We start from the raw sequence: 22102 nt of genomic DNA, 5'->3' as shown, positions 1-22102 counted from the left end.
GACGCAGATGCTTGTCTGCATTGCAATTTAATCCAGCTGGTTCAGGAGGCGTAATTCCGAAACCAACTGCAAAAAACAGAAGTTGAAAGTTTAGCATAAACTTTTTCATATAACACAGTAAAGCACTTATGAGCATATATCACATCTGAAATCTGAAAACTGCTACTGAAAATTATATTTTGTTCATATTTGAATTCAATTTTGGAGTGAAGGAGAAAAAAATAAGCAAGATTAAAAAGACTCAGATAATGATGTTGCTATTTCTACAAAAGGATTGATCATATGGCGCTAAGACAGTGAAGGGAGAGCAGAACATCCAACCTCAACATATTGATTTTGTTGTTGCTTTCTTGTAAGAAAAAAAAATAGATTAAAAAGTGCTATACAAGTGACATATGGCCAATCAACTTGCAGTCCTAAATGAAATAATTCTCAGCACTCTGAATTTTAGCTAAAATCCGAGGTTACAAATCTGATTATATGTTTGCCTAATTATTTTTTTTTCTGTTTCAAATAAGTAAATTATTGAAAAAAATCCCTTCTCAAATGGGTATTTGCAGCAGATCAGTGGACAGCTGAGATTAATAAGGGTTGCTGAACAGTAGAGAAGTCATACAACAGGACAATTACATGTTTCTTTGTAGTAAATCAATTACTCGGTTCTTCTTGATCATTCAGGTTAACAGGATAATAGAAGCAGGAGGGACAGTAAGACCTTTTAATGATTAATAGTAGCTTTGGAGTATATTTTTGGTACTGTAGAAGTAGCCATTAGTTTCTAATTGCTTTGAAAGGTGAAAAGATGGGGAAATACTTCTTAGACTCTATCAAACTTTATCAAAGAAGAGTGTAAAAGCGTACCTCTTATCAAAGATACACTTCATTAGTTCTATTTTATTTTACTCCTTTGTTATTTTTTCCATTTCTCTGGCTGGTTACCATATGTTGTCTTTGGCAGGCATGTAAGTTCACAGATTGCCATGTTTGCATGGAAGTCATTGGCAAATCGGAGTGTAAAAATGCCTTAGTGTAACATTTATGTACTACTGGTTTTAATAAACTACTTATTTATTTCCACTGTTCTGCATATGCACAACACCTGGTATCCAAGATCTGCTGACCACCTTTATTATTCCTAGGCTGCACTTCATTTGCATAAATGAATCCTTAATATTTTCTCAAAAATTCTTATCCCTTTAATAATACAACAGGAAGAGATAGGAGTTAATGGTGGTTTCTTGCCAATACACCCAGGGAAGAAACAGTCACTGTGGGAAATGGGAAAAGAAGATTAGGCAGTTATATTGGTGGCAGCGTGCGTTTGTTGTAGATACAAATGAAAGCTTGTGTTATTTCTGTGTTCAAGATCCTTATGTGGGAAAAACAAGTCATAGGATCTTGGAAATTTTGGAACACTAAATTAAAAAATGTTGTGAAAGAAGAAAGATGCTATATACTAACGTGTTTTGGGGATTGTGTTCTGCCGTCTGTGAAAACGGGATGTTACCTAATGGAACAAAGAGAAATAATGTCAGAATCAAGTCTGCTCACATTGCCTCATTAGTTATCCCAGCCATCATCCATAGATTGTAAAGAGTAGTAGTTGTACTCTCAGAATGCTCAACACGTGCATGCCTTCTTAAAAAGTACTCAAATAGTTTCTTAGTGAAGAGCTGAAGTACTGCAAATTGGCTTAGATTTTTTCCAGCTAATTAAGATACTTGTGTATATGTATAAGTATTTAGTAGTGGATTTTTAATGCACTTCTACAGGAATACTTTTCTGACCCCATGTGCTGTTTTTCTTTTGTTCAATTTTCCAGCTGCCTGCCCGGTACTGTGCAGTGGCAATGGTCAATACTCTAAAGGAACCTGCTTATGCTACAGTGGCTGGAAAGGTCCTGAATGTGATGTACCCATCAGCCAGTGTATTGATCCCTCGTGTGGAGGTCATGGTTCCTGCATCGAAGGGAACTGTGTCTGTTCTGTTGGCTATAAAGGAGAAAACTGTGAAGAAGGTAATATTGGGGCACATTTTCTTTCTGTGTTGAGATTTTTTTTCTGGTTTTGGAGTGCTTAGAAAAGAAAGGACAATAACATTTTAAATGTAAAACGACTGTATCAGATATTGTAAAGGAGAGGTAAGAATGTGGTCCATCACGGTTGTACTGATCTGTGAAAGCTTAAACTAAACTTCTAATATACATTGTTATGCGGTACTAAGAATGTCTGCCACAAGTAAACCTGAATAATTCCTTTGCTGAAGACAGAAGATAAATCTTTTCTTATGGATTATATTTATTGAACAATTTAGATTTGAAATGCAGAAGAAAAATGAGTAGTAGTAGAGAAAATTGTGTAACTGCAGCTCCACACAAAGCAAACAGACAAATCTCTTTTAAGACAGAAGTTGACATGAAGAATTTGAAAGACTTGGATGTCCATGTTATGTACAGACTTCACCCAGCACAAATTTCTCCTGTTAACTGCAATCACATGGGCCTAAAGAAAGGTAGCTGGCACACGCAAACAGCAACTATCTTTTAAGTGCAGAAAAGCTTTTCATGTTGGAAGTGTCCAGTGAATGCGGAGTGAGCAAATGTAACAAAATGAGCCATTGAAAATATGGTCATGGATTGAGCTTGGTATTGGCTTTATTCACAGTGAGTTCTGTTAGAACGCTCTGCATAAGTTAGACTTCTTTTTAAAATATATTGCTATAGTTTTAGAAGGGAATTTAACTCTCCAGAGGACTGCTAGAAAGACAGTTCTGCATACCTTGGCACATCCTCAGAGAGTATTATTTCAGGCAGTTTTATGATGACTTCTCAGAGTTTATTAATCCTCCAAAAGGAGGAACAGTTTGAAAACAAAGGTGACAGAACTGGAGCTGCATGGGTTTAGGACTGAAAGGCCTCTATGGAGTATTCTGAGTGGAATGCAGAGCTGTACACTACGTATGTATCAATGTTAATCTTACCCTGTAGCAAACACCTACGTCTCCCATTTAAAAAAAAAAAAAAAAAAGGAATAAGGAAGAAAACTATAGGGACCTGAAGCTCTAGAGGACTTATTCTTTGGATGTGGACTGCAGTCGTCAGCTTTAGGACAAGATTTTCCATTAGTCTGTGCGAAGTTATTTTGCTAAGAGCAAAAATAAGCAAGGATTCTCACTAATGGGACTGCCAACACTGCAATCATTTCTTCAGTTCATTCTTGTCATCTCTTTCCAGGAATTTTTCACAACACTGAAGCCGTTAAAGCTCTAATCCAGAACTCAACTGAAATCAGTAGATTTTCCATTTCTTTTTTTTACAGTTTACGCAACATCCTGAAAATTCTGTAATGTCCTTTTTGACTGCTAGATTTGATAGTTTGCAGTTCCCCCTGACTGTATGATTCTGGGAAAAATTCAAGAATGGTCTGAAATGCCCTGCTGGAATTAACGTTCTCATGGAAATTGAACATGGAAAAGACCATGTAGCATGCTCCGCTATATCCAGCCTATTCCCTAGGAATGCAGAACCTCTCTGCTACAAACTGCAATTGTTTGCTCAGTCTAATTAAGTTATATGAATTTCATCATGTTCTTCATTGTTATATTAGAGTTAATATTATTAGAGAGACTATAGTAGATGGCCTAAATTGATCTTTCTTTCATTTAATTCTGTAAATTTTACCTTGTAAGCAGTTCCTCACCCATTTATATTATAATTTCCAGATGCTCTCTTTACTTTCAATTGTCTGGAATGCTTGTTCTATATTTGGGCTAGACGTCTCGAATCCCCTAACGCTCCTGTAAGAGAAATAGGTTTTTGTAGCGCTTAATTCAGTTTATCCTGCTGTGAATGTTTGAAGTGGGTGAAACAAATACATCAAACAATTCCAGATAAGTTTATAGAACAAGCTAGTGCATGTATTGCTGCAAAGGGGTTAATGTTAACACCTCTCAAAGCTGGAAACGCTACGAAATTTTCAGTCAACAATGCTGGGGAGATACATTAATATGTGAGGGGAAAGGATATAGATTATTTAATCACCAGTGCTTGAAAGGATAAGGATTCTAACAGATAAGTGGATTACAAAGGCAAAGAGGTATTAACTGCAAACTTGGAAGGTGCCGATAACATGATAGAAAAGGTTAGAATAACCTTTTGCATACATCGTTGAGCAATAAATAACTCAATAAATTAATTTACAAATACATGAAGAACAACCAGCGTATTTCTTCTGCAAAATTCCATTTCTTCTTTACGTATTTCTCCTATTAATTTATGAGCTCTGGGAAAAAGGATCTGATATGAAGTATCTCCAGTTGCAAGTAATCATCTGACCACATTTAAACTTTCTGCTTGAATTAATGGTAGAATGATACAAATAAATATATTTGTATTATATTATAATATGAAATCTCTGCTGATTTGAGCTTTCAAAAAGAATAGTGAAGGTTGGCTCATTCTCCATTTTCTAGTGCTGATACTGAATTAGAAGAAATGGGTCAGCATTTTTCTTCTTCCAGTTCACTTTTTATTTCTGATATTCATCATGGTCTTACTGTTCAAACAATTTACCTGAAATGAAAGTGGCACTAAAATCAATATTTTTGATGCACAATTTTTGCAGCATAAACACTGTTGTTCTATTAACAAATTTGCACACAAAATGAAGGGGCATATTTGCCAGGTTTCATTCAATCTGGTTTGTGGGGAGACAAGTCAAATTGACAAATTAGGTTAACGGTGTTTTTCTTGTCACTTTCATGGTCGAGTCATTTTTCAATGACATTTAACTTCATAAGTGTAATTCATGGCTCTTTGGGGGTTTATAGTACATATTGTTCATAAAACTCCTTGACCTCCTTTTTTGTCCTTAGGGATATAAATTGCTTTCAGTACCCTTTTTATCAAATCTACAGAGGGCCCAATACTAAATGAGCTCTAATGATCTGAGCTGCCAAGGGACGACGAGTTCTAAGTCTAACAGACTGGCTTGCTAAAGCGTGTTGTCCTTTGTTTAAACACCAAAGAATCTCCATTTATAATTCCTTATTAAGTCCATTGTAAACTCTTCTAAAGAGCTGGGGACAGAACCTGTGCAGCACAAGCCAATGCAGGTAATCAAGTTATGCTAATTTTGGCAGCTGAGGATCTGGCCTGAGATGATAACCCTAAGAGTGTGTGTTAAAATAGAACAGGATTTGAGTTCAGAGTAAAAGCTCTCCTCAGTTTATACTTTGAAAGCTATGACTTAATTGTATGATAGAACAAAACAGCTGTAAAATGTATTTGTCTAGAGCAGTGGACAGAGGGTTCATGTGAGTTGTTATTCTATAAAATGAGGAGACCGGGGTTTGGGGGAATTGGTAGGCTTATTCTGTGTTAATAAATCTCAGCTGAAAGCATAGTTATTTTGCAAAGAGGAAATGTAATGCATTTATGTAGAAGGATGTGTTTTTGTTCCACGTTGCTTTCATTAGCGCTTTCATTTGAGAAGGAAGGAGGTGCATTTCTGAAATGTGGCATGCATTAGTACTCATCAGTATTAACTCAAGTTCCTAGCTGTCCTGCAACGCATGGCAGAAAGCTATACACAGTATCCATTAAAATTTCACTTTAAAATATCACCATTTTAAAAAAAAACTGAATTTAGGGAAAAACATAACCTTCACCCTTAAGGTAAATTCACCTATTTTTTTCTTCTTTTTCTTTATTTCTTTACTGGACAAGATTATTTTGCTCTGAGTCTGCCAGATTCAACAGAAGCATCATGAAAGGCGTATTCTAAACTCTGGAGTTTCTGGCTTTGTTCAGCACCAAGGCAAACAAACAGTGCAGGGAAAGCGTTCTAGATAATGTTAGAACGATTACTAGTTTACCATTTTTTTCTGAACTGAACAATTTTTTATTTCTGAACAGTCACTGTTTATATCTAATACTAAACTGCACAGCAATATCTTCATATCCAATTAACTGATCCCTAAATCTCAGCAAAACAAACCCAGCACACTAGGGTCATTGTTACAGTGAAAATCTTGTAAGAAATCTTACCGTAATTTCTGTGCTACTCTAATCTGAATTAAAATCTAACGTGAGTTATTCTGATAACTCATGTTATTGTATATCTAAATGTGCCTGCTTCAATTCTGAGTTGTATCTAATCTATATATTTACTTTAAATGTTCTGTAACTTCATAATATAATTTGACATGTCTGTTTATAGAAAAGTTGAGATTTAAAAGATCAAGTATTGCTCACATAAGTTAAAGTGAAAATGTCTCTGCCTTAATTTAGAAGGATCAATTTGGAAAAGATGAGAGATAAATCACTTTCATTATAAAATGAGATCTTCCTAGAGCTGCGAAAGAGAATGCCAATCATTCTTGGTTCTTCTCCTGTGAGCTGATATATACCAGTCATGAGGTGAATTCATTTTATATTAGGGCATAAGTTTGACCTTGGCCCTCAATTCCCCAGCAAAAGGCAGCTGGTAAAGCCTCAGTGCCGCTGTTTGCAGTAGAGCATAGCAACTTACACAAATTCATGATATAAGAGGAAAATTTGGAAAACTGTAATGCTACTGATAGAGTTTATTTGAAAGAAAGCTCACAACGTCCCTTTTATTTATCAGGGCTGAAATGGCAGAAGACATTTTATGGATGCCTTTCCATCACAAGTGTTTTTACTTTCTTCTTCTGTTGTTTCTGGATAGAGAAAAGATGAAATCTGTATCTACATCTATGTTTCTTTATTTCTTAAAGAATTGTCTGCTGGTTAGAACATAGGTTGAAATAACTGGGACTTGTCAGTCTCACTGCCCTGATGGAGTAGGAATGGAGTTCCTGACATAGGAGCCTAAAAGAAGCTGAAAGCCGCTGGTAATTTGACTTCTAGGTACTTAAATGAGATGTCACGGTATCATTTTCACAAGGGTCTGGCATGTGAACAGTAGTAATAGTAGTATTGACAGATAAAGATATTGCAATGCATTTGATTTTTTTAATTTATTTTGTTATTCAGAATACTGTTTAACTCATCAGAACTACAGAGCATTTAAGAAGAAATGTCCCCAGGTTAAGGCTTATGTATGGAACTCTTACTGTGTGTATTTAGCTTTTAATTTTAAGTCTTCGTGCTTCTTCACCACAGAGTTCATGCAGTAAGTTTTCATTTTTCAGTCACTCCCTATTTCAGATGGACCTAATGCAAAACACAGATTGTTTCACACTTCTCTGTTCTCAGGCCAGGTACTTATACGACTGGAAGAATCATATCGATTTGTTTTATTTTGTCACCTTCGTAAGAACTTCAAAGTATCCATCTACTTTTTTTCCATACACCATATTGTGGGAACTGACCTTTGTGTGCATTGTTTTTGTTTTCTTATTTAGTTGATTGCTTAGATCCAACATGCTCCAATCACGGGGTCTGCGTGAATGGAGAATGTCTCTGCAGCCCGGGCTGGGGTGGAATAAACTGTGAGCTTCCCAGAGCCCAGTGTCCAGACCAGTGCAGTGGGCATGGCACGTACCTGTCTGACACGGGTCTCTGCAGCTGCGATCCCAACTGGATGGGTCCTGACTGCTCCGTTGGTAAGAAAAATATTTCTTCTGATTTTGCATCAGTGCTCCTATTCTGGTAAAATGTTAATACTGGAGGCAAATTTGAAATGCAAATAATTTACAAAATTGTCTTAGGAACAGGTTTTGTCCTGTTCTGGATTGTGTTGGAAAGAAGCGTGCATACATTTTAGATTTTTTATGTGACATCCCTAATTTGGGGCTGACAGCTCTGGGTGGGAGTGTAGGTTAGGAGCCCATGTTTCCTTCAGATACTGACTTTCTTCTGAACTGAGAAAGTTACTTAACTGCTTCATATCTCTTTCCTGACTTTGACTGAAAAGTTCCATTGCAGAGATTCACAGATATGACCGTAATATTTGAGGAATGAAAAATACTCTGTTTTTGGTGTTTGCTTTATGGCACATCAAAATGCTACCCGTTTATGAAAAGCATCGTGAAACAGAAAGATCTCCTAAACATGGGGTATTTTTCAATTTTCAGTTGTACCTGGAATATTTAAACAATTAGTTTTAGGGCAAAAGGCACTCTAAAAAGCAAGAACAAAAGTGCAAGCTAAAAAATTCATCCTCTGCAGTGCTGCAGTTGACTGAATATTGTAAAAGTGTTTATTCTAACAGAAGGAGCTAAGGGGAAAAAAAGAACAATTTTGACATGACAGCAAATGTTCTGTTTGTGGGAAAAAATACTTGGAATTTTGCATTTATATTGTAAGCTGATTCTGGAAATGGAATTATCTCTCAAAATAATATTTACAGCTTTCACATTTATTCAGTTATTTCTTAAAATTAACGACTCAGAATACCCCACCAGTGAAATGAGTATCGAGATATGTTTCTTCTGCTTCATGCATCAGCAGCAGCCAGCAAAAATCATGAATGAGAATTTAAACTGTCCATTTCTTTGATGATGCATGAGGCAAAAGACACTCTGCTTTTCTACAACTGCTGGCAGAGAGCAAGAGAATTTAGGAGCAAGGTACTGTGTGTCTCACCTTTATTAGCAATAGGATTCCAAATCTGTCACTTGCAAGTATCTTTTCCAGTCACTCCAAGAGTCTAAGTGACCCTGAATTGTCACCGTTCTGCTGAATGTGTCTTAGGTGAGTTTCAGTCTCATTCTTAACAAATAGATGTGTTAAAATCAACACAGGTTCAGGTTTGAGTAAAGCAGATCTATGTTCCCCCTTCTGCCATGCTGACAGGCACTGGGGACATTCTCTGCATTGGAGTGGAGGACACGGCTCTACAGTGATCTGTCCAACGTAGAGTAGCAGAGTTTTGTAATGATTTTTTTTAACTTTACAAAGTTCAATGCTTAATGCTGGTTTTGATCCTCATGCGAACAGGCCTGCTTTCAGCAAAAGGGCGCCTGTTCTGCTCAACTACTGACTTAGGTTGCTACTTCTGTCCCGTTGCCTGTGACATAAGCCAGCTATAACCTGTATTCTTTTCTTCTCCTAGAAGTGTGCTCTGTAGACTGTGGCACCCATGGGGTGTGCATTGGCGGAGCATGTCGCTGTGAAGAAGGGTGGACAGGAGTGGCGTGTGACCAGCGTGTGTGCCATCCCCGCTGTACAGAGCACGGAACTTGTAAAGATGGGAAATGTGAATGCAGAGAGGGCTGGAATGGGGAGCACTGCACCATTGGTAGGCAAACGACAGGCACCGAAACAGGCACATATTGCTTTCTTTTCATAAATCGTAGAAACATAGTTACTGTGGTGTACTGTGATAGGCTGTTCCTTTAAGGACCCTAATGCTTTCCGATATTATCTTGGGCTCCAAATGCGTTGGGCAAAATGCAGATGAGCTCTTGGAATCATTTAAAATCAATAACAAGCTGGTTTGGGGGAAAAAAACCCGCAGCAAATGAACATTAGTAAGTAAAGATGTAACAAATGGTCCGACACGGTGTCCTCTGAGCCAAGCTTTTCAAACTTAACTAAACATTCCTTTGTGTGAACGGCATCTTTTTTAATTTCCTGGTCTGATGCATCAGTGCTTTCCTGCTATTATACATCACATCTGAAACACACCACCACCATCTCCACACAGAGCAGGGGTCAAGTGGTGGAGGAATAAGTGCTCCTGGTGCTACAGAAATAGCTCCCTAGCATTTCCCTGTGTTGTGCTGTGACAGTGGGCATGGTGTTTGCATATAGACAATCACAGCATGGGAGGGCCTTGTCAGTAGTGCAGCATGCTGCTGTACCCTTTCCTAATAGTGTGTTGCTCAGCGCAGTGTTGGCATCATGCAGAGTGCTGTGACTAACACGATTGCATCTCAGCTGTGATGTGTCAGCCTGGGAAGTTCAAAAAGGTTATACTTACACAAAGTAATGATGTGCTATCCCCTCAATTACAGCACTTGAAATCTTATTTTGAAGAGGAATTAATTGTTCCTAGATGATGTTCTTTATTTTGTCCCTGCGAGCAGTCAGGCTGGGTATTTGGACTATCTTGTTAAATTACTGGGGAAAAAAAAGGAATAAAAAAATGTTATTTTCCCTATACTGTAGTTGAAAATGGGAAAATCTAAGCAGTCAAATCTTGTTTGAGAGCTATGAGCAAAATTATATGGAGCAAGAGTATCCAAATGCAAGCTGGAAGTGTGAGTTTCAGGCAAGTGTATTCTTCTCTGAAGAAATTTTAGAGGACAACGAGGTGTACCTTAAATAAAAACCTAGCAAGTCAGGAACCAAGATCTTCTTGAAGTGATGGATTTACGAGGGAAAAGGAGTAGGTCAATTGAGATTTTCATGGCAATCAGGGACCCTAATGGGACAGTCCTATTACAAGTGAATTGCTATTTCTTTAATTGAAAGTATGGTGAGATTATTGCATCCCTCAAGCTGTTTTTCTTTTTCATTCCCCTCTGATTTCTCCTTGAATATACAAACCATTTCAGATGCATACATGAGTTGGAAAGTTAAAGAATATGCTTATTGGGAAAAAAAAATGTATTTTTAGGGCATCTCCTCTGATGTTGTGGTGCTGCATGCTTCCACTGCACTATGCTAATATGATTAAAGTCAAAGCTTTTGTGATTGAACACTTTGTCACCAGCAAAGATGCAGAGTGTTTATTCACAACTGCTTTCTCACTTCCATCATGTCAACATCTCTGCTAGATTAATCCGGGCGTTTTGTTTTAATATTGAGTACTTCTCAGATCGTTACAAAATGCCTACTTTATAAATATTTTTGCATTAAGTTGTGTAATAATTGCTTATTCTAAAAGTTGCTTCTTTGCCCAATTTTATTTTGCTTTATAATCTTTTAGAATTATGCCTGTTTAGAGATAATTAGTGTATTTCAAGTCTTCATTACTGTGCACACAAAAAGATGCCTTGTACCAATATCAAAAAGAATTCTGGAAGTTACAAGCTAGACTAGTGAACCCTGAAGTGAGATTTTTCGTTTAATTTTCAGAGCTGTGAAATAAATATTTTCCCTATTCTTCTGAGAGAAAGGCCAATAATGTTCAAGTGATTAAAGTAAATAAGTGTAAGCTCTTTTTGTTTGGTATGTATTCAAAGGATTTCTTTTAAATTTAGTATGGGTCTGCCTGCAGTGAACATTAGACTTAGGGCAAAAAGAAAAATAGGTTTGCCCTTCCGATTATCATACATTTAAATTTGTGCAGTCATAAGTTGTGTGCTGTATGTGGACAGATAGATACTGTGACGAGGCTGTGTTAGTGAGACATTTCCGGTGTTCGTATCGTGAGGCCTGGCTATCAGACCATGGACGAAAGCAACAAAGCATGATGCCAGAAATGGAAGTCGGCTCCGAGATGCATCACGGCTTTATCCCATCGGTTTGTTTTCTCTGGTTTGCTTTTAACACGGAGGCTCATGTTGTATGGGGCTGAGAAGGAGTGAGTGTGGAAGGTAAGGGTGATAAAACTAAGCTTTGTCAGTGATTATACAGAAAATGCTAGGAGTCACCAGCAGACAGTTGGTCCTTAAAGAATAGAGTGGTCCTTGGAAGCAAGAATGAGTTGTTCAATGTATTTTAAATGTTTGTATGAAGAGCTAAAATGTACTTATATTTTACAGGAACTCATTCTAACTTAGTGTACTCCCTTTATGGGTTGAGCTTTCAACTGAAAGGTTGAGGTCAGAATTACTAACTAGGGAATGTCCGCCTTAAACAGTTATATTCAGGAATGTTAATTTGATGTATATTTTTGTTAGTTTTTTAATTCAAAGCCATTCTCTTAGTCCTGTCTGGAAGGTACCTTGCAAACCCCACAAGTCTGTCTGCCTGAAGGGGAAGCAAGGCCAGGCCAGGCTCAGAAAGCATATGAGCAAAGGCTGAATCTCTCTCTCTTCCCTATACGCAGTTTGAATTTTTTAATAGCTGTGTTAAGTCTTCAGGAACTTCACAATGCACCCTCTCTACACAGTCTTCAAGTGGAAGACTGGGATTCCCATAGGAGAGTTTATTTACCCGGAATGTCCATTTGTTGCTAGACCTAGTCTGAAATCCTTTCAAGGCAGGAGAAAAGCTTGCTTTGATTTTAGTGGCTTAGGCCAAGTCCGCTTAGGTTAAATCAATCTATTTTGGGAGGAAAAAGAGGTTTCTATATGTAAACCAAACTTCGTTTTATTCTCTTTGTGTTTCTTCAGCAGTTTCTCGTTCTATATTCCCATCGCAGTGGAAAAGAAATCATTATAGCAACCTGCAGGTGTCCAAGTTTATTAGGTTATTTTGTTCTATCTAATATACAATTAGTCCTTTAAAGACAGTGGGCTAAATGCATTCTCTTTGGCTTTTCAGTGTTGTGTATCTAAGCTCATATACTCTCTCGTGGACTTTAAACAAAAATGTGGTTTGTTTCTGCATTACCTGCATTATAGGAAAAAAACTCTGCAAAGTCTCCAGGAATGCCCCTATTAACTCACTGGTAACAAGCTGTGCAAAGCAGCCTTTACCTATGTGTATCAATAGAATTATATATAAAAATCAGTCAGCACGAATTCCATGTCACACAGATTTTGAAGAATCCATGTCCAAATAATATAAAAGTGAAAGGATTGGTGTCTGGTCTTATTGAAATGCTGGCTGTAAGCAGAGCAGAACTGTACTCCAGACACTACATTTCACTTGGCTACTTCAGGTAGGAAGAAAAATTGCTTACTGGAGTGATGATAAAGAAAATGAATCTTTTCCCAGTGCAAAAATAGACCTGTCAGGATATCTTTATTAAGTGATTGCTATTCAGTGATTGCAATTATGGAGGAAGTTATAACTAAATAATGGAGGTAATCTAGATGAGGAAAAGATTATTGGAAAACCAATAACAAAGCAAAAGACTAAGATACAGCAGTTGCTAAATCTTGAACCAATTTCATGCCAGAATTTTAAGATGAAGGATTTGTCTTTTCCTTGAAGCATCTGTGTGTTGCTAAAGTATGCTGTTATGAAACCGTTCTGTTACTTTCACTGAAAATAATATTTGAATGTGTAGAACTATTGCTTTTAATCTACTGTGAGGGTGTTCTCCATGTAAACTGTCAGAACTGTAGACTGAAGACAATGTAATATGTAAGGAGATCTTAAGAAACAGACAAAAATATCATTTTTAAAGTGTAATTCTATCTGTAATTCATATCCCTGCAGCATGAAATACAGCTGTTACTAAGTGATTCGTAAAAATCTTACTGCGAGACCAGAGAATCCAGGATTTCATCCTGACTATTTATAAGTAAAATTTAAAAGACTGCAAGCATGTTTTATCTTACAAGGTGAGCTTTCTCACTGGAAATCGATACACAGGATTTTATCGTGGCAGCCTGCTGTATTCCCAAAGCCTCACTCTCTTCTCCTCACATCTTGCAGTAGGTGTAAGGTAAGCGCTCCTGCTTTCAGACAGAAAGTTGAGGTACGATTGGAGTAAAGGATACTTGATAGTACAGATACTCTGCTGCAAGTTGAGATCAAGACAATTCTTTTCTGTTTTTTTATTTTCAATGCAAACAAGCTGTGGCCCCTTTATCAGCCATGGAAGCTGAACTTCCAGTGTCTACCTGAAGGCAAAACACAAGGCTAGACAAAACACAAGCAGTGGTAATGTGTGCATCTCTGCAGATTCTGCTTCCTGGCCTTGGTACTGTTTTTCATGTTCTAACTCTGGAGGTGAAGATCTTCCACTCTCTTTCCCCCATTGAGTTCTTGGCCTCTATACTGACAATGTCAATGGCAGAAATTGTTCCTTAGCAAATAGAGAATTCAGAGATCTGTATTAGTTCTGTACCTTGTCTTGTAGATTTTCAGGGCCTTGAATAAAGGAGGATTTGAAGGATCTGAGATCCTGTAAACTACAGGGTGAGAAGTAACATAAAACCTTCAGATTCATAAAAATGTGCAAGGAAAAGAAGGAGAAGACTCTGTCTGGGATGATTGATAAGAATTTTAAGTTACAGAATAGGAGATGTGGATTAGGTAATAGGTAATACTGTAACAGAAAATGGAAAACTGAAATAGGTTGTCTAAGCAAGTTGTGGAATTGCATCAGTGGAGCTTTTAACAACAATTTAGACAAATGTCTATCAAGAATAGCATGAAGATAATTCATCCTGCCATGGGGCAGAAAGCCGACCAGAAAACCATTGAGCTTTATGAATTCTCTTCCAGTGTGATTTTAAATGATAGTATAAAATGGTCTATCGGACCTTAAAAGGAAGCATTCCTTTTAAATAACTTACTTTATAGTGGCCCAAGTTAAAATTTGTACTTTCATCTCCTTTAAGAAATCTTAGAAGTAGATTTTGATCATTTATCTGGCCAAGGAGCCTAATATTTGTGTTCTGTATTTGCAGAATATTAGGCTGACAATTTATACAGTGAGACATTGTAAAACACCCAAACAGGGAGCAAATTTACCCCAAGTAGGTAAATACATAAAATCCCCTCCCTTTGCAGTACCAAGACTCACCCAACTGAATACTGGATGGACAGCGTCCCCTGCCTGTTTTACCAAGGAAAAAAAATGTTTTGCCAGGTGTTTTGGAATGGCCATGTCCTTTCTAGCTTTTAGACATGTTTACATTTTTTTGGAGGCACAAAGGAATACCACATATAAGGTGAAAGCATGTAGACTTTTACCGTATCATGAAGTCAATAATCGATAGAGGAAATAATAATGGAGCGTTATCTTTGATTACGGCAAGATATTTTTGTCCCATGATAATACTCTTTGTGTCAAAGATTTTTTCTTCTACTGAATTTTCTTGTTGTAATTATAATGGTAATGATTCAAAGATGAAGCAATTTTCAGAAGAGATGGAAAGCGTGTGGGAGGAGACAGTGGAAAGCCATCGTATCTGACAAAGAACAATTTAGGAGTTAGATATATTAGACTTCAATGCAGTTCTGACTTAAAATTTATCTATACCACTTTATAACTTATCAAGGTTTAAAAAGCTCTAACAAAGACAAGAGAGATTTAGTTTGCATGCTCCGTAGAGTGAGGAGCACGTTTTTTTCACTTTATTTGACAAATGAATAGCATATTTGGGTCATGACCACCTTTCATGATGGATGATACAAAAATGTGTTGGTAATATGTATGATGACGTGACCAGAAAAGACAGGGACAACGACTGTTTCTATATCTACGAATTCAGGTTCATCACCTGTGCGATACAGTCGGCCTATTGTCTTTACACCTGGTTTCTTAGTAACCACATCTTTGATGCAGTCTTTTAGGAACGTGGTGTTAAGATTCCATTTAGAGTATCATAGGATGGGTTCCTCCCATGCATCTCTTCGGCAAAACAGAATAGTCACAGATACTTCATGAATTAATCTCAGAGATTCTCAGTGATTTCTGTTGTTCTCTGCACATAATTTGCATTTTAATTTGTCATGCAAGTATAGAGAGACTCGACGTGAGAGGGGGAAGTTCCATGTATAAAGTGACATTTTTATACTCTGATTTGAAAACAGTACTTTTTACTTAGGTTTCATGGTGGTATTCAATATTGTTATTCTTTTAAAATCTTTATGTGGACTTTATATGGATTTTCACTCCTAATTCCTCCAAAGGAATGATCCACTTCAGAAAGAGTTTACAGCAGAGAGACTCATATTCTAATAGTCACAAAGATGTATTTTACTACTGCAAACTACTTTCACTGCTGTAGCTCTAGCTGATGCTCCTGATCCATTTATGGTCATAAATGTGTATAATGTAGTGCTACATAGGCTTACAGGTCGGACTCATGATATTTAGAGAATCACATTCGTCTGTGTCGCATTGTATCACGTTATGTTATAGCCCAAAATGAATGAATGAGTTAGGTGGTATTGTAGTCCAGCATCACTGTGCTTCAGTAAATGTGCAGGTGCCCTATAAATAATCAGTTAGAAATGTGTTCCTGGGAAGGGTGATCCTTTCTGTAATTTCCAATTACACTTGCTGTTGCTGTTTTTGTAAATGTCATCTTTTATCTCACCTCCAAAACTACTGAATAGTATCTCTTGATCGTAGTCCCCAAATTACATGCTCTGTAAATAAAAGCTCTTTTTTGAGAGCTCATAATATTTTCTTTTCTGATTTGTAGCTTTCTAAACTCCTATCCCAGTAACTTAACTGTACTTTGCTACTTTTGTCTGTCAGGCCTGAGTGAACTTTTTGAGCAATTTATGTAGCACTAAAATATCCTGAACTACCATGTGTATCCTCTTACTTTTTCTTAGCTAGGGGCAATGGACTATTTCCTTCCAGATACATATAATCAGCTATGTAGAGATTTGCATACAGTGAGAGTGGTTTGACTTTTAAAGAGTTTAGAAACCAAATTCATTTTCATTTGCAGGATTTACACAGGGAAAATAGGGATCTTTTTTGACCAGGAGACAAGATTATTCACCAGGAAGAAGTTTCCTGTTAGCATTCTTTGCTGAGAGCTTCCTATAAATGATTGAAATATGCCACAGTGCAGTGACAGAACATTTGAGCAGCTTTTTTCTTTTCCTTTATATAGGATATATGCAGAACATGACCTTACTTCTCCCCTTTCTAGCCCAAAAACTGTAATGAGTGTGTTTTCAGCAAGGCTTCCTGCATTTTGTCTGGTACTTCAAAGATGCACCCAGCAGATCTTGGTGAATAGTTTTCCAAACTGAAATCACATTTCTTTTCTCCTTTTGGAGAGGCTTCTACATGAGCTATACTGATTTTCTGGTCAATTCATGAACTCTTAAAAGACTACAAAAAGGTAGGGAGGGCAATCAATCAAGCTGCTGATCTAACTTTTGAAAGGGCAAAGCTGATTTTGCTGTTCATAGGCGTATTCACAGCATCAGGCAATCTTTTCTTGTTCCAGAGATAATGTTTTCTGTGTTATTTTGTACCCTGCGGTGTCAAGCACAGCTTCAGCGAGTGAGTGAATAACATGGTATTGCTGGATACAAAACAACAAAGACACGGGAATGCTTGTGAGAGGTCAGTGAGATAGAGATAGAACAGTACTGCCAGATCTTGAGAAATATGGATGTATATACACAGGTATAATATTTACTAAGAAACAAATACAAAAGAGAACAATATCTGTCCATTCTTTTGAGGACTGCTGTTAGTGTTCATATTAAAGATACCTTTTCTGTAATTACGTTTATTCTTGCTTGTACATCGTCAAGATATAATTATTGTATCTTTAGTATCAGTTTCATATAATCTTTTATACTTGAAGATGCAGATAAGGACAAATGTGTTTCATCTGCCTGCTGCAACCTCTGTGGAATAACCATTCAGACACAAGCTTTTACATTTTCAGCTTCTTGAGAATTTTGTTTCTGATTCCTACTTTAGCACTGTATTAACAGGAGGATGCCAGTAGAAGTTAGATTTGTCTTCCTAAGATATTTGATGCTATTGAAGTTCTCCAGTTAGTAATTTTAGTTTAATATTGTATTAAAAATACTGGTGGGAGGAAGAAAAAAGCATCTCTGAAGTGTCAGTTCAGGATTTTGCTGTGTGATCTGTTCAGGGCTCTAGGGAAAAAATGGAGCTATTGAAAGCTTTTTCTTTAAACTATCAGCTATGTTTTGTGCAGTAACTACTCATTGAGGATAAAGTAGAAACTAATGTTGAATATTGATACATCCTTCTTGCAGTGCTTTCAGTAAGAGCATTTACTAAGAAAAATTTTTAAATGATCTTAAGAACCACATAGGGGGACTTGTTCATGGTGCCAGGTTATGAGGTAATCTATATCCTGAACCATTCATGCTGAAAGAAGTTTTTACAAAGGTGAAGCTATTCAGCTCTTTTCTCTCATTTTTCTTTCTATCACTCTTGTGACCTGCTTATGAAATTCTTATTAGGATAAGCTCACCTTCTGGAAATATTTCCTGCAAGTAGCCTCAGTCTGTTTCATTTTAGATATGTTTTTTCCAGCCTTATAGACAGAAGCAGTGTTTTCTGTCAAACAGAAATCATCACATAATGCAGTATATTTCATTTCCCAAAGAAATCACAGTTATGTATGTAACTGCACTGTAAGAGACATCCAAACTTAAGCATTCTTGAAAGCGTATGGGTTTGAGGTGGTGGTCAGTGTTCACATCTGGATGTTGAAAATGGGAATAGTTGGGGTAGTGTGAGGTCATTATTATTTGATTTCTAGCTGCCATCAAATTGTAATCATGAGTTTGAATTTCTACAATTTCTAGCATATATTACTGTAGTGTTTTCAGTGATACAGTATTGACTGACATATAACTGTCGATATCATTTTGTCAGTTATATTCAAAACACATCCATGCTGTGACAGAGACAAAGGAACACTGGTGGCTAATTAGTCCTTATTCTAGCAGCAGTTCAGCACCATGTTACTAAAACCCCAGGAAAAGTGGAACATGAGAAATTAAGGTTACTATATTTATCCTTGTTCTCTCTTCAGTCAATAACAGGATTAGAGCAGAAAGGATCCATTGTCCAACTATTTCCTTGAAGATTTTCAAGTCCTAAAGCTGACCTGTAGCAATGGCTGCTACATAGTAGATTTCAATAATTCAGTCCAAGCAGGTTCTTCTCTTAAACAGTTAAGCACTTCTCATGGAAAAGCAGCAACTTTTGCTTTCACAAACACTTCAGTGTGACATGGCATATCATGACATATTACCCCTAATAAAATTTATGTGGAATTATGTCTGTCTGCTTTTCTCCCTCTAATTCTAAAAAAACTTTAAAGGTACTTTAGCTTCTGCCTTACTATAATCTGCCAACTCTATGACCCATGACCTATGTCTAACAGCTAGGATTCATTCCTGTGTTGTCTCATTGATTATTGGGAGCCAAGAAATGACTTCCAGACATTCAAAGTGTAAAGCAGTTTCTGCATTCTCTCAGACATCGTTTGCATAATAGCATCTAAGTCCTACCCAACTAAATAATATTTTATCTATTAAAAGATGTCTTTAAAGGGCTGCATTTTGTAAATAGGGAGCCATCATTTGGAGAAGCGGCCAATCAATGTCAGGCTTTTCTGCTTTTCCTAGTCCCATTGTATTTTTAGTTGCTATTCAGTTTTTAGCAGTCTAGTGCAGAGTAGGTGGATCAGCTCAGCATCAATAGACTGTGACAAGCTTTCAAAATGTTTTAAAGATACCATGCAAAATATCTGGAGGGAAAGGTTTAAGTATTTCGTCCTCTGTGTTTTTGGGTGACTGGTGTAGACTGAGAGCTACAGTCTACACTTAGGTATTAACTCATAGTTAATCTTTCATCTAGTTAAAAATTACAGATGCTTTTAACATTTTAATATATTTTTACCAAAACCCATGTGAAGTAAAGATTAAAGTCTTCATTCCGATTAATTATAATACTGCAGATGAGATTTTTTTGGGTAGATGTTGAAAGAATGAAGTTATTCACGAGTGTGATGAGTAAGATTCACAATGCATCTAGAAAATGTATGTTTTAATTTGCCTCCAAACAGTTAGTTTTTCAGAGAATTGAACATCTGAGCTAAAGAACCAAAGTGCTTCAAGATGCAGTCCCTGTTATGGAGAGAACTAGTATTGGTAATTGGGGTGTAGGAAATCAATATAATGTTGTAATCATGGTTAAAAAACAGTCTTCTTTATTAAAAACTAAGCCATTTTCTACTGAAAAGTATTATTAGGTTCCAATTTTAGATTAGAAACAGTGCTAAGAGGACAATTATCCAAAATACCAAAATTGTAAAAAAGATCAATTTAGGGATAGCATATTTCCCTACTACACCGTGATTTATTGGTCATAAAAGCAGTACCACTTCAAATACTGTGATTTTCCAACTGTTAGGAATCAAAACTGATTGCTGAGCTGTTTGTGGAGTGAGTCCCTCGAGAATAGCACTGAAGTTATTTTTGTAAGTTCAGCATGCACAAACACAAAAAACTAAATGTCACAGAAGATGCTGATCCTCCTAAAGCCAAAGAGACATTAGTACAGATGAGAGAACTGACTTTTTGTTTTAACCACTGGGAATATCAGAAAGTAGAACTCCATTCCTAATGTAGAATGTTGCCATCAACTTTTCAGCACGTTTTAAATATTAACTCACCTGACTTCTTTATTTTCCATTTAATAAAGCAAAGCAAAATGTGTCTGTTGGGTTACAGATTCCTTCTCACTGAAATTAATAGAAGAATTGCCATTGTGGCATATAGTTTAACGACAGAAGACAGTATGCCTAAAATTAGGCAGTTATAGAAAAAGCAATTGCATGTCTCTATTTCTTCCCTATTTTATTTTTAAATTACAGAAGTACTTGTTTTTGAACAAGAAAAGTATTACTGAAAACAAGAAGCCATGGGTCTTTGTTTGCAGCTGAAAGGAGAAAGCAAAATATGTTAACATTTTAACAGATCCTGATAATTGTATTTCTGACACATATATCTATATTTGAGTTCTCTGCTAACAGTGCAGGAAAAATAATGACATGCCTTCTCTTCTTTACAAAAATTTGAAAAGATGCCGTAGACTTAAGGCAGAAAATCATTGCATAGGAGTTTGTTAGGAATATGAAACAGAGGTTGCATGCAGCATAGTTAATAGATAGTTGAGTCTGGCGGCAGAAAAGTACAGTGACACCAGTTTTTAGATCCAGTACATCTTTTTGTTGGCTTATTTGGATACTAGAGGTAAGATTGTGTTTTGTTACCATCTCTCTTGGATTGTTATTAGTTATTGGACTGTTCATCATGAAACTGATCCATATACATCTTCATTGCGTCCTGTGCATGTTTGAGCCTTTTTTTTTTTTCCAAAATAAGTCAGAAGTATGGATTTAGAATGAAGAAAGCCTTCCATATTTAGAGAATAGTTTGTCAGAGTCAAGGTCACTTTGTGAAGGTTAAGAAGGCAGTGTTTGCTTAAAGGAAATACTAGGTGATTGTTGTACTAGAGAAAATATTAATCTTGTTTCAGTAGCTCTGCATTACTTCTGAATTACTCCTTTAGAGAGCTGGTATGAGCCAGAAGCCAAGAGAATATATACACTGTTATACTATTGTATGTGTAGCTAGAAAGCTGAAGGGGAGGTAAGAACCCTAGCAAAATCTGTGCTGATGAGCGATCAGTTTGCAGTTGCAGCTCTCCTTAATTCAAATCCATATGGGCCTATAGAGATTATCGGTTCTATGATTTCTCATTGGAATCCTTTGTTAAATAATTTTATAATTGCTTTGTTTGTTTACGTGCTGAAGAAAAAAGTGAATTAAAATTGATCAAGTTCACTCTTAATTTCAAAACAATAGTTCATCTTGTATCAAAAGGCTTGATTACATGTGAAATACCAAATTGACTCATGAAATTGTTAATACTTGTATGCTGCAAAAAATTTTACTAAAATGAAATGGAGGCAGTCTTTATTAAACCTGATGGTTTCCTTTTTTTTTTTAAATGTGCACAGAGTATTTGATAAGTAAAGTCTGTTTTTCATCACCAGTATTTATATTTCTAGTTACGTTGAAATTCTTATTAGTGCAAGGGAAGTTTTAAGTTTAAGATGCTTTATGAAGGGAAATATTTATTCCAAAAAAAACGGGGTAATTTAAAATATTTGTCTCTATTTGAGACTGCGTCTGTTTATTCAACTTGTATAGTCACAGCATCACTAGAGATGTTACAAAATATGAGGAAAGATGTCATTCAAATGTGAACAAGTTACAGTGAATCAAAAAGAATGAAGTTGCTCCTATTTTTGTAGTCCTAGACTAAAACTTACAGGTCTGTTACAGAGATGTTTCATAGGTGTGCTGCTACTGCGTCCTAACTTGAACTAAGTCATTTCATTCCCCGTTAGGACATAAGGAAAATTAATAAGTTGTTTTACGCAGAACGAAAAGCAGGTAGCCACTGGAAAATGCACTAAAATGTCTCCAGCATTCTGTGTTGAGCATTGATGAGACAGGCAGTCCTCTGTCATTAAGCTGCAGGATAGTTTTTCCAGTCAGTGAAATCCAGCTTAAGAAGGATTTTTGGGAAAGGCTCCTAACCACTTACAGGAGTTATTACAGTAAATT

The 22102-nt window shown here is 36.6% G+C and overlaps 1 protein-coding gene across 17 annotated transcripts in view; it reads left to right on the top strand.

The window, feature by feature from the left end:
- TENM2 (teneurin transmembrane protein 2) overlaps window positions 1-22102 on the top strand; it is a 616658-nt gene that overhangs the window by 533653 nt on the left and 60903 nt on the right. For 14 of the 17 annotated variants that reach the window (XM_021410395.1, XM_021410388.1, XM_021410399.1 and 11 more), the window contains 3 exons: window positions 1823-2017; window positions 7387-7587; window positions 9039-9251. In XM_021410395.1, coding sequence (XP_021266070.1) covers window positions 1823-2017; window positions 7387-7587; window positions 9039-9251 — 609 coding nt within the window. Of the gene's footprint in view, window positions 1-1822; window positions 2018-7386; window positions 7588-9038; window positions 9341-22102 lie in introns of those variants that run through there. The other 3 variants (XM_021410392.1, XM_021410394.1, XM_021410406.1) reach the window with 2 other exon arrangements.

The sequence above is a fragment of the Numida meleagris genome, chromosome 12, assembly GCF_002078875.1.
Source record: "Numida meleagris isolate 19003 breed g44 Domestic line chromosome 12, NumMel1.0, whole genome shotgun sequence".
In the NCBI taxonomy this organism is placed as follows: Eukaryota; Metazoa; Chordata; class Aves; order Galliformes; family Numididae; genus Numida; species Numida meleagris.
This window is presented reverse-complemented; position numbering and strand designations above follow the sequence as displayed.